This window comes from Dryobates pubescens, chromosome Z (genome assembly GCF_014839835.1).
Source record: "Dryobates pubescens isolate bDryPub1 chromosome Z, bDryPub1.pri, whole genome shotgun sequence".
In the NCBI taxonomy this organism is placed as follows: domain Eukaryota; kingdom Metazoa; phylum Chordata; class Aves; order Piciformes; family Picidae; genus Dryobates; species Dryobates pubescens.
In genome coordinates this window covers 134,454,155-134,467,000 of record NC_071657.1, presented here as the reverse complement: position 1 = coordinate 134,467,000, position 12,846 = coordinate 134,454,155, and the positions used below count along the sequence as shown (strand labels likewise).

The 12,846-nt window shown below is 45.5% G+C and overlaps 1 protein-coding gene across 2 annotated transcripts in view; it reads left to right on the top strand.

Moving 5' to 3' along the window:
- CZH12orf4 (chromosome Z C12orf4 homolog) overlaps positions 1 to 12,846 on the top strand; it is a 30,865-nt gene that overhangs the window by 9,897 nt on the left and 8,122 nt on the right. The window contains exons 7-11 of one of the 2 annotated variants that reach the window (XM_054178862.1): positions 630 to 736; positions 2,160 to 2,357; positions 5,280 to 5,387; positions 7,202 to 7,276; positions 11,529 to 11,731. In XM_054178862.1, the coding sequence (XP_054034837.1) occupies positions 630 to 736; positions 2,160 to 2,357; positions 5,280 to 5,387; positions 7,202 to 7,276; positions 11,529 to 11,731 (691 nt within the window). Of the gene's footprint in view, positions 1 to 629; positions 737 to 2,159; positions 2,358 to 5,279; positions 5,409 to 7,201; positions 7,277 to 11,528; positions 11,732 to 12,846 lie in introns of both variants that reach the window. The other variant, XM_009901459.2, reaches the window with a different exon arrangement.

Sequence of the window (12,846 nt, the reverse complement as noted above, 5' to 3'; positions counted from 1 at the left end):
CTAGTGACCAGGAAAACACCTCTGCAGTAGTGACAGTCTGCTTAAGCTCTGAGACCAATCACCAAATCTCTTTCCATGGAATTTTCATGTTAGCTTTGATTATGAAACCACAAGTCTGTAAAGATAGTGACATTACAGAGGCTATTCACACTTAACCCTTGTGAACCTCTTTCCACATTCTGGTTTCCTGCTGCTGTAAAATAAGACAATAATTTGAACACTGAGTGCTTGATTTGGCTTTTGTTTTGTTTTTCACCTCCCATTTTTGTGTGGAGAAAAAGAAATGTTTTAGCTGGAAGCTTCATAAGATTTGGGCTGTTACAAGTAGGCTGAAAATCTTTCTTTTTTTTCCCTTTTATTCCTATGTTCTTACAACTGAGTGTTGTAATGTTATTTCTCAGCCTCATGATGCTATATAAATGAACTAGGCAATGTCAGTCTGACAGTGAAGCCTGCTCTTCCTGCACAGTGGGAAAGCAAAACCTCAGATGAGTGAAGCTCCTCCAAATAGGTTTAGTTTCTTGGTTTCCGCAGACTAGCTGAGAAGGCTTTGGGTAGCTTGCACAAAACACTGTTGCTCTTGACCAAAAATTAGGCTAAGCCTTGCAGTGTGTTTCTTGTTATTACAGTGATGAAATTAAGGTTCAGCCCAGCCAACTGAGGGAATCAGTAGAAGGAAATGGAAGAATTTATGAAGATCAAAGGCTGTTAGAAGAAAGTTTTACTATTCACTTGGGTAAGTGAAGTAAACTGCCAGCAAAACCAGACATAATAACTGGTGCTAACAAATAATGTATCTAAGCCATGGATTACTTACAGCATTTGTTAGTGTACATAATACATTGTTTAGTGTTTCTTCTCCACATTGTATTTCTTCTTCACATATGTAAAAGTAGTACTGTATGATATAAAGTGTAGCAAACAATGTCTAGCTGCCTGAAATATACTTACTAGAAAACATTCTGGAAGCAAGTTTTTATCCTCTCTGGCAAGGTCACTAGTGTAGAAAAGAGCATCAACACACCAAAACACAGTGTGGTTAAAAATTGTGTTTTGATTTTCCCTGTGTTTGGTATGAAAATACAGGTGTTAAATACAATCCCCATGACTAATCAACAGAAAAAATAGATGGTTACTTTTTTCCTTATCGTTTGTGCAATGGAGGCTTCTTACACTGCCTGGTTTGGCTGCATTAGTATTTCATCCATAGCCTTATAATGGGAAAAGAGGCTCATTTTGGTTATAGGTCTGCCTTGACTTGTAGCAGTGGGTGACAAAACTGCATTTTGACTGTTTCTTTGTAAATTTCTGATGTTTGTGTAAAAGTGAGTTTTAAGAACTTTGATCCCTTGCATTTTAATTACAATCCTGAGATTCCTCTTTTACTCTGTGTGTGTTAAAACCATTTATATGATTTTACAAGTGTAATGAGTGTGTAGTCTTGCATCTGGGAAAGAACAACTCCATAGATTAGTAGAGCTTGGGGACTGTCCTGTTAGAGAGCTGTGTAGGGGAAGAACAAAAGGATGGCCATGGTCCAGCCAAGAGGGCCAGTGGCATCCCGGGGTGAATTAGAAGGGCTGTGGTTAGTAGGTCAAGAGAGGTTCTCCTCCCCCTCTATTCTGCCCTGGTGAGGACACATCAGGAATATTGTATCCAGTTCTGAGCCCCTCAGTTCAAGAAGGACCTCAGGGAACTGCTTGAAAGAGTCCAGCACAGAGCCACAAAGATGATGAAGGGAGTGGAACGTCTTCCTGCCAAGGAAAGGCTGAGGGAGCTGGGGCTCTTTAGCTTGAAGAGCAGCCTGAGAGGTGCCCTCCCTCATGTTTATAAATATGTGAAGGGCAGTGTTGGGAGGACAGAGCCAGGCTCTGTTCAGTGATACCCAGTGACAGGACAAGGGGCAACGCGTGCAAGCTGGAGCAGAGGAGGCTCCATGTGAACAGAAGGAAAAACTTCTTCCCTGTGAGGATGCCAGACCCTGGAGCAGGCTGCCCAGAGAGGTTGTGAAGTCTCCTTCTCTGGGGACATTCAAAACCTGCCTGGACGTGTTCCTGTGTGACCTGCTGTAGATGATCCTGCTGTAGCAGGGCGGGTGGACTCAATGACCTTTCAAGCTTCCTTTCAACCCCTAAGATTCTGTGTGATACTCCATACAGGAGCTCAGTTGAAGACCATGCATAACTTGAGGTTACTGAGAGCTGACATGCTGGATTTCTGCAAGCACAAGCGCAATCATCGCAGTGGGGTAAAGCTTCACAGGCTTCAAACCGCGATGTCTCTCTACTCAACCTCTCTCTGTGGCCTGGTTTTGTTGGTAGATAACCGTATCAGTTCGTACAGTGGCATCAAAAGAGGTGAGTCCTCTAATGGGGGAAAAGAAATGTCACTTAAAAACTTGCTGTCTTGTCTCAGTGAATACAAACAGCTCCCTGTTAATTAAAAACTTACTGGAGACCCTCGTGTTTTGGATGTGGGACTGCAAAAGGGTGACAAATGCACACAGAGATGTGGACAAGGATGGAGGGACAGAGCTGTGCTCTGATTTGCTGTTCTCCTCCTCTTTCCTAGGTTTTTTTCTTTCAGTAAGGAACATTTTAGAGTGCACATTTCAGTCTTGATTTCCCTGCCTTAGACTGGCGTACTAAGGGCTTCATTCAGCCAGACTTGGACAGGCTGGAGAGCTGGGCAGGGAGAAATTTGATGAAGTTCGACAAGGGCAAGCATGGAGTCTTGCACCTGGGAAGGAACAGCTCCATGTACCAGTATAGGTTGGAGAAGGGCCTGCTGGAGAGCAGTGAAGGCAAAAGGAACCTGAGGCTCCTGGTGGATGGAAGGATGACCGTGAGCCAGAAATGTGCTCTTGTGGTCAGGAAGGCCAATGCTATTCTGGGGTGGATTAGAAGGGCTGTGGTTAGTAGGTCAAGAGGGGTTCTCCTCTGCACTGGTGAGGCCGCATCTGGAACCTTGTGTCCAGTTCTGGGCCTCTCAGGTGAAGAAAGACAGCTGCTTGAAAGAGTCCAGTGCAGAGCCACAAGGATGATGAAGGGAATGGAACATCTTCTGTATGAGGAGAGACTGAGGGAGCTGAGGGCTCTTTAGCTTGGAGGAGACTGAGAGGTGACCTCATCAATGTTTATAAATATGTAAAGGGTGAGTGCCAAGAGGCTGGAGCCAGGCTCTGCTGGGTGGTGCCCAATGACAGCACAAGGGGCAATGTGGAAGGTGAGGCATAGGAAGTTTCATGTAAATATGAGGAAAAATATTTTCCCTGTGAGGGTGACAGAGCACTGGAACAGGCTGCTCAGGGGGTTTGTGGAGTCTCCCTCTCTGGAGATATTCAAAACTTGCCAGGATGCAGTCCTGTGTAATCTGTTGTAGGTGCTCCTGCTCTGGCAGGGGGGTTGGACTGGATGAGCTTTCAAGGTCCCTTCCAGCCCCTGAAATTCTGTGATTCTGTGACTCTATAAATGTCAGCTCAGTATACTGAAACCTATCTGCAGTGGTGAAAATGAAATACACTAAGATTTTAAATTCAATGTGTAAAAATACCCCATGCTTTAGGTATCTGCAGCACTGTCAGAATGGCCATTGCAGATGAACAATGGGAATATTACTTGCTTACTCCTGGAAAGCTTGATTAATGGATATTTTGAGTGCCTGTCTTTTGAGCAGCTGGACACCCTGCTGAAGGTGTTTTGTGCCAAGGTCAAGCAGGGAAGCATGTGTTTGTTCCTGTTCCAGTTTTAGTCACTAAATCTTTCTCTGAATTACAACACTGACTTTCTTACCTTCCTCTTGAAGTTTAACACCAGAATATTTACACTTCAAATGTTCTTTTGACTGGCTGCTGTTGTTATTCTAGTGTGGCATGAAAAAAAAAATGGACTTTGGTGGTAGGTATTTTCTGAAAGCAGTGTGGAATCAGGCTTGTAGAAGGCAGGAAGGAAGGGGAAGTGTACCAGTAGACATTGCAGTTGCATTTTTACTACTGTGGTGTCCTGGCTGATTAATTCTTTTTAAAAGTGTTGCAGAAATCAGTGTCTTCTCTCAGCTCCTCTGACCTAGCTGAGTGTATTTCTTTAAACCATCAGTGAACATCTGGTTGTACTAAGACCCCAAACCACTCCAGGCAGCCACTGAGGTTTGGGCACATGTCTTATATCCTCTGTGTGGTAACAGCGGTAGCTTCTGGCAGAAGAGCTGTAATAAACACCTTGGAGAGGAGGCTTTGCTCTTAAGCTGTTGAAGCTGTTTGTTGTGAGGACATTAGCCAGAACCTATTCTCCTTCCCCAAAGGCTCTTTTTAAGAAATAAATGGGCTGAGGGGTTCAACAGGTCATAAAATTGCTAGGTGTAACCTTGAAATAACAAATTGCTGATGTTGTTTTAAATAGAGAGGTTCCTGGCTCACACAGTCTAAATTTCTGGGCTACAAAAGTGAAGAAACAATTTCCTGCTCCTGGTTTAAAACTGGGGGAAAATGCAAACCTGACAGCCTTTATGTTGTGATGTGTTAGAAGCAACCCCTGTGAGATTCTGTTCTGTTCTATTCTATTCTATTCTATTCTGGGCTTGGAACACAAGCCCTATGAGGAGAGGCTGAGGGAGCTAGGGGTGCTTAGCCTGGAGAAGAGGAGGCTCAGGGGAGACCTTATTGCTCTCTGCAACTACCTGAAGGGAGGTTGTGGACAGGCAGAGGTTGGTCTCTTCTCCTAGGCAGCCAGCACCAGAACAAGAGGACACAGTCTCAAGCTGCACCAGGGGAGGTTTAGGCTGGATGTTAGGAAGAAGTTCTTCAGAGAAAGAGTGATTGGCCTTGGGAACGGGCTGCCCAGGGAGGTGGTGGAGTCACCATCACTGGAGGTGTTTAGGAAGAGACTGGATGGGGTGCTTGGTACCATGGTTTAATTGATTAGATGGTGTTGGATGATAGGTTGGACTCGATGGTCTCAAAGGTCTCTTCTAGCCTGGTTAATTCTATCCTATCCTATCCTATCCTATCCTATCCTATCCTATCCTATCCTATCCTATCCTATCCTATCCTATCCTATCCTATTCCATTCTACTCTATCCTATTCTATCCTATTCTATCCTATTCTATCCTATCCTATCCTATCCTATCCTATCCTATCCCATCCTATCCCATTTCAAACCTAACTACAATTTACATACTCAATTTGTAACTGACCTTTCTTGAACAGTAGAGCAGAATCATGTAATATTACTTAGCACACCCTTATGACCCATATTTATTTTCTCTTTTGTTTTTCCCCTAGATTTTGCAACTGTTTGCCAAGAGTGCACAGATTTCCATTTTCCTGGAATTCAAGAACAGCTTGAAATTGTCCAGAAGGTTGTACTTAAGGCCAGAGCACAGCGTAGCAGTAAGTCGAAAAGACACCATGGTCAGTGACAACCAAAATTACTTTCCTTGAAATAGAATAGTGGTCAGCTGGATGTTTGTGGTTGCAGCCAAGTTGATTTCACTGCTCTTCAGCTACTTGATCTGTGAAAATGGAGTGTGCAAATGTATTGGCCAGCTCTGAGGAGCCTGCATGAAATGATCTCTTCACAGACAGCGTGCTCCACAGGATGTCTTTGCTGCCATAACAGACATACCTGACCAGAGGACAAAAAGTAAAAACCACAACAAAATGAACAAACAAACAAACAAAACCCAAAATTAACAACCCCAAAAAATCAAACAGACAAACAGGGAGGAAAAAAACTCCATCAAAATCCAAAGTATAAACCTTTAGGTCCATGGGAAGTGGACCTAAACTGCTTTCCTGTGCAGTCTGAACTGCCTGTAGCAACCCAGACTTCGTTTGACTTGACTTTTAAAATTTCTGTTTAAATGCCAAGCTTCAAAAGTTGTGGCAGAGGAATTATAACTTTTTTTCCTTTACTTAGAAGTGAACTCTAAAAACTGACTAACAAACTGCCTGTGGATACTTCTTAGTGCTGACCAAATCCTTGTGAAAGATTTAACTTGGCAGTCACATTTCCAGCTGGCTGTGGTGTTTTCTGACTGCATGGTGTTAAGGCAGTACTTGTACATTATTAAACATGATGTTTTTCTTCCAGAGAACTACTTAGGTGATTGAAATATGTCAGTAATGTCAATAGGTTCATTAGAAGAGAAACAAATTTTCTTAGGAAACTACATATTGCTGTGGCTTTTAATACAGATGACTGATGTATATCTCTTGTGATGCTAGGAACAAATTTGTTTTCAATACCTTATTTAAAAAGCAACAGCAAGGTACTATGTAGTTGTGGGGGCAATTTGGAAAGTTTAGAATAGAACAGAACAGAATAGAATTAACCAGGTTGGAAAGGACCTTCGAGATCATCGAGTCCAACCTATTGCCCAACACCATCTAAGCAACTCAACCATGGCACCAAGTACCCCATCCAGTCTCTTCCTAAACACCTCCAGTGATGGTGACTCCACTACCTCCCTGGGCAGCCCATTCCAAAGGCCAATCACCCTTCCTATGAAGAACTTCTTGAAGGTCTCTTCCAACCTGGTTTATTCTATTCTATTCTAACATCCAGCCTAAACCTCCCCTGGTGCAGTTTGAGACTGTGTCCTCTTGTTCTGGTGCTGGCCACCTGGGAGAAGAGACCAACCCCCACCTAGCTACAACCTCCCTTCAGGTAGTTGTAGACAGCAAGAAGGTGTCCCCTGAGCCTCCTCTTCTCCAAGCTAAGCAACCCCAGCTCCCTCAGCCTCTCCTCACAGGGCTGTGCTCCAAACCCCTCCCCAGCTTTGTTGCCCTTCTCTGGACACCTTCCAGCAACTCAACATCTTTCCTAAACTGAGGGGCCCAGAACTGGACACAGTACTCAAGGTGTGCCCTAACTAGTGCCGAGTACAGGGTCAGAATGACCTCCCTGCTCCTGCTGGCCACACTGTTTAGCTTTCTGTCTGAAAATACTGTGATTTTCTTTTGTCCAAATGAAGAGATATCATAAGATGCTTTGTTACAGAAGCTAATGACGTGACATAGGATTTAGTTCAGTGCCTTTTGAAGACAGCAGAAATGCTTCCTGTCCATCCCTCTACTCTTTGGGGGGACTTTATAGTAACTTATGATAAAAATCCAAGCTGTGTATCATCTCTGTACATCAACCTTTGATGCTAGAGCCTAATTAACAGATTGTGTGTTCAATATTTGTGCTGTGTGTTTAGGCACAGAAAACAAAAGCAGTGGAAATGAAGACAAATTAAAGAACACTGAGAGAAACCAGTCAAATATTTTGCCAGGTGAGTTCTGTTGCATATTTATCCCCCCCCCCCCTTCTTAAAGCAAATTGTGTTTCATAGATGCACATTTTTAGCTCTAAAGTCAAAACATAAATTATAAACTAAACCCAAGCTGACCTCAATCAGAGGAGAAGGATGTTCTTGTGGCTAAGGCAGAGAACTGGGTGTCAGGACATCTGGTTTCTATTCCCAGCTTTGCCATTGCATCATATGCCTTGGGGCAAATCACTTAACTTCTCTACAGCTAAAATTTCTTCTCAGAATTTTAGAGTGGGAAAAAAATAAAGAAATCTCTGAGCATCTTGGGGAGAGGTGAAACTTAAATGCTAGCAGCTAATTTTGTGTTGGAAAATCACACAGAATTGTCAGGGTTGGAAGGGACCTCAAGTATTATCTAGTTCCAACCCCCCCATGCCGTGGGCAGGGACACTTTCCACTAGACCAGGTTGCCCAGAGCCACATCCAGCCTAGCCTTAAAAACTTCCAGCAATCATTATATATGTGTCAGTGTTGTGATACAACGATGCATTTTGCAATGTGTTGTTTAACTTTGACAATGTACAAATCCATTCCTCTAAAAGAGGAAATACTTCCTGTATATGTTGTGATTTTTAGTAAGGAGAGCTGTGAAATCTGAAGGTGCATACACAGTTGGAGGGGGGAAGAGTTAAGTCCATACAACCTGTGTCTCAGTAAGAGGGTTTCTTAAAGTTCCTTTCATGACTGCCATAGATCATGTTAGTATAAGTGGATTATATATATCAACTTGGGTCCTTAACAGATAAATCTGGGTGAATCTTATTGCAGTGGCATGTGTATTACTGCTCTTAGATGGTCATTGCTGGGCATTACTACCTCCTCAGCAGTTATCAAAAAGGAGTACATACCCATTCAGCAGCTGTCCCAGTGCCAAGGTAGCATCTTAACTTAAATGATCAATGAGAATAGGTTTGAAGAAAGGTGTTCCATCTGTTCACTGAATAGAGTAGAATAGAATTAACCAGGTTGGAAAAGACCTTTGACATCATCGAGTCCAACCTATCACCCAACACCATATAATCAACTAAACCATGGCACCAAGTGCCTCATCCAGGCTCTTTTTAAATACTTCCAGTGATGGTGATTCCACCACCTCCCTGGGCAGCACATTCCAATGGCCAATCTCTCTTTCTGTGAAGAATTTCTTTCTAGCATCCAGCCTAAACCTCCCCTGGCACAGCTTGAGACTGTGTCCTCTTGTTCTGGTGCTGGTTGCCTGGGAGAAGAGACCAAGCCCCACCTGGCTACAACCTCCCTTCAGGTAGTTGTAGACAGCAAGAAGGTCTCCTCTGAGACTCCTCCAGGCTAAGCAACTCCAGCTCCCTCAGCCTCTCCTCACAGGGCTGTGCTCCAAACCCCTCCCCAGCTTTGTTGCCCTTCTCTGGACACCTTCCAGCAAGTCAACATCTTTCCTAAACTGAGAGGCCCAGAACTGGACGCAGGACTCAAGGTGTGGCCTAACCAGTGCTGAGTACAGGGCAGAATGACCTCCCTGCTCCTGCTGGCCACACTATTCCTGATACAGGCCGGGATGCCATTGGCCTTCTTGGCCCCCTGGGCACACTGCTGGCTCACATTCCGCCTACTATGAACCAGCACCCCCAGGTCCCTCTCTGCTTGGCTGCTCTCCAGCCTGTAGCACTGCATGGGGTCATTGTGGCCAAAATAACAGCAGGGGTAATGCATGGCTGCTTTTCTCTTGGCTCCAGTACAAACTTTTGGTCTGCAGTGGAAAGGTAAGATGGAAAGACCTACATTTCCCTGCCCTTTGCTCCTTCTACATTGGATAAAGGAACACCAAGCCTTAAAATAAGCCCACCAAAATGCCTTGGTAACTTCTTGCAAACACTCTTCTTGCAACCAATCTTCCCATTACTATGATTTTTTTTTTCACACAGTATCACTAAGGTTGGAAGAGACCTCAAAGCTCATCCAGTCCAACCTGTCACCACAGACCTCATGACTAGACCATTGCACCAAGTGACACATCCAGTCCCCTCTTGAACACCTCCAGGGATGGTGATTCCACCACCTCCCTGGGCAGCACATTCCAATGATGAATGACTCTCTCGGTGAAGAACTTTCTCCTCACCTCGAGCCTAAACTTCCCCCAGCACAGCTTGAGACTGTGTCCTCTTGTTCTGGTGCTGGTTGCCTGGGAGAAGAGACCAACCCCTTCCTGGCTACAACCATCTTTCAGGTAGTTGTAGAGGGCAATGAGGTCACCCCTGAGCCTCCTTTTTTCTAGGCTAAACAATCTCAGCTCCCTCAGCCTCTCCTCATAAGGCTGTGCTCAAGGCCTCTCCCCAGCCTTGTTGCCCTTCTCTGGACACGTTCAAGTGTCTCAATGTCCTTCTTAAACTGAGGGGCCCAGAACTGGACACAGGACTGAAGGTTTGGCCTAACCAATGCAGAGTACAGGGGCAGAATGACCTCCCTTCTCCTGCTGGCCACACTGTTCCTAATGTAGGCCAGGATGCCATTGGCCACCTGGGCACACTGCTGGCTCATGTTTAGGCAGCTGTCAACCAGCACCCCCAGGTCCCTCTCTGTTTGGCAGCTCTCCAGCCACTCTGACCCCAGCCTGCAGCTCTGCATGGGGTTGCCGTGGCCAAAGTGCAGCACCTGGCACTTGGACTTGTTGAATGCACATTCTCATGATCCTTGATACCTTTGTCTTCTTTGTCTGTCTCAGTTGGTTTTAACCTACTATCCACAGCCCCTCTGCATCCTTTATTTTACCCCATCCATTTTTGGTCTTTCCGCCTCCTACATCCGTCTGCAGTTCAGTGCCTGCCTTGTGTATTTTGAGTGTTACACCTCCTCTGTGGTTGGGTTTTCTGTTTGTCTGCTATATATAGCTCATATCCGCCTGTGCTGGCACTGCTATGTCTTCTACCAGGTGTCTGTGATGCCAGTGAAACCCATCAAAGCAGGGCAGTGAGTGTAGGATGGATGTCTAACAATGATGTTCCAAGAGGGTTCAGATCAGTTGGTTTCTAACTTCTTCTTTTTTTTTAATCTCCTTGTGTAACTGTCAGGATCTGTTGCCTGGAGCAGCTCCAGAGGAAAGCCACAAAAATAATCAGGGGGTTGGAACACCTCTGCTACAAAGACAGGCTGAGGAAGCTGGGGTTGTTCAGCCTGGAGAGGAGGAGGCACCAGGGAAACCTAATAGCAGCCTTCCAGTGCCTGAAGGGGGCCTACAAGAAGGATGGGGAAAGACTGTTTACAAAGGCCTGCCCTGATAGGATGAGGGGCAATAGGTTCAAACTAGAGAAGAGCAGATTTAGATTGGATACAAGGAACAAGTTCTTTACTGTGAGGGTAGTGGAACAATGGAACAGGTTGCCCAGGGAGGTGGTTGAGGCCCATCCCTGGTGATATTCAAGGTGAGGCTCAACAGGGCTCTTGGGAACCTGATCTAGTTGGAGATGTCTCTGCTTACTGCAGAAGGGATTGGTCTACAGGCTGGGGTCAGAGTGGCTGGAGAGCGGCCAGGCATTCTGCCCCTGTACATTGCACTGGTTAGGCCACACCTCGAGTCCTGTGTCCAGTTCTGGGCCCCTCAGTTTAGGAGAGATCTTGAGTTGCTGGAAGGTGTCCAGAGAAGGGCAACAAAGGTGGGGAAGGGTTTGGAACACAAGCTATGAGGAGAGCCTGAGGGAGCTGGGGTTGCTTAGCCTGGAGAAGAGGAGACTCAGGGGTAACCTTATTGCTCTCTACAACTTTCTTAAGGGAGGCTGTAGACAGGCAGATGTTGGTCTCTTCTCCCAGGCAACCAGTACCAGAATAAGAGGACACAGTCTCAGGCTGCGCCAGGGGAGGTTTAGGCTGGAAGTTAGGAAGAAGTTTTACTCAGAGAGTGTGATTGCCCATTGAAATGTGCTGCCCAGGGAGGTGGTGGAGTCACCATCACTGGAGGTGTTCAGGATGAGACTTGATGGGGTGCTTGGTTGCATGGTTTAGTTGATTAGGTGGTGTTGGATGATAGGTTGGATGCGATGATCTTGAAGGTCTCTTCCAACCTGGTTTATTCTATTCTTTTCTAGATGACCTTTGGAGGTCCCTTCCAAGCCAGGCCATTCTATGATTCTATGTTTATGTTTGCCTTTAGGTTGAAGTGACCCTATCCTTACACTGCCTAGCACTTGGGTGTGAGCACAGATCCCTGCCATGATATCCTGCCCTCTTGGTTTCTGTTCTGCTGTAGGAGAATTCTACATCACACGCCATTCAAACCTCTCCGAGATTCACGTTGCTTTCCACCTCTGTGTGGATGATAACGTGAGGTCTGGGAACGTGACTGCTCGGGATCCTGCCATCATGGGGCTCAGGAACATCCTCAAAGTGTGCTGCACACATGACATCACCACCATCAGCATTCCTCTCCTACTGGTGCATGATATGTCAGAAGTAAGTGAATGTGAAGGTCTGCTTTCTTCTTGTCTTCTAGCAGGCGGCAAAGGTGATCTTTGCAAAGGTTGTGTTTTGTGTGGTGTAAGCCCGGGGGGATGGCTTAGCCCAGGCACATGCTCCAGCCTGATCATTTCACAGAATACAGAATTAACCACGTTGGAAAAGACCTTGGAGATCATCAAGCCCAACTTATCACCCAACACCATCTAATCAACTAAACCATGGCACCATGTGCCTCAGCCCTCTCGTTTGAAACACCTCCAGTGATGGTGACTCCACCACCTCCCTGGGCAGCACATCCCAATGGCCAATCTCTTTTTCTGGGAAGAACTTACTCTTCACATCCAGCCTAAACTTCCCCTGGCACAGCTTGAGACTGTGACCTCTTGTTCTGGTGCTGGTTGCCTGGGAGAAGAGACCAAGCCCCACCTGGCTACAACCTCCCTTCAGGTAGTTGTAGACAGCAAGAAGGTCTCCTCTGAGCATTCTCTTCTCCAGGCTACAGTGTACAGTGTAGAAGTGATTCCCTTATGCAAGATCAGGGTCTCTTGTTGTGAAAATGCAAGCCCTGCAAAAATTAAACACACCCAGTACTGAAGCTTCTAAAGGATATGCTTCCATACATAAAAGCAGACTTTTAAGGAACAAGTGGTATTATTTCTGACATTTTTCATCTCTGATATCAAGACCTGGTTTGGGGCACAAATGCAAGTATCAGCTGGCAGGACAGCAGCCTGGGTTTACTCCTGGGACCCAGTGAACTGTGTTTTCATAAATGTATTGAGCTTTTTGCCTTAAACCTTGTTAGTTTTAGCTTTTGTTTGCATGCCTGTATTTCACAATACAAATAAAGCACAAGACCAGGTGTCCAGCACGCTTTGAGGGTCTGTTGTTGCCTGGATGTGTGACACTGTAGAATTACCTTCTTGTCTGTTGCTGGGTCCTTAAAAGGTTCTGGTGAAACAATTCACATTTTGTATTCAGTTTTCAGAGTAAGCAGAAAGTGACCTCTGTAGTAACTGTGTGCTTAGGCCAGGCTGCACTGTGTGAATTGCATTAGCAGCATTGCTTATTACAGTGCTTTGCAGCTGGCTGACCTCATGTGAAGCACA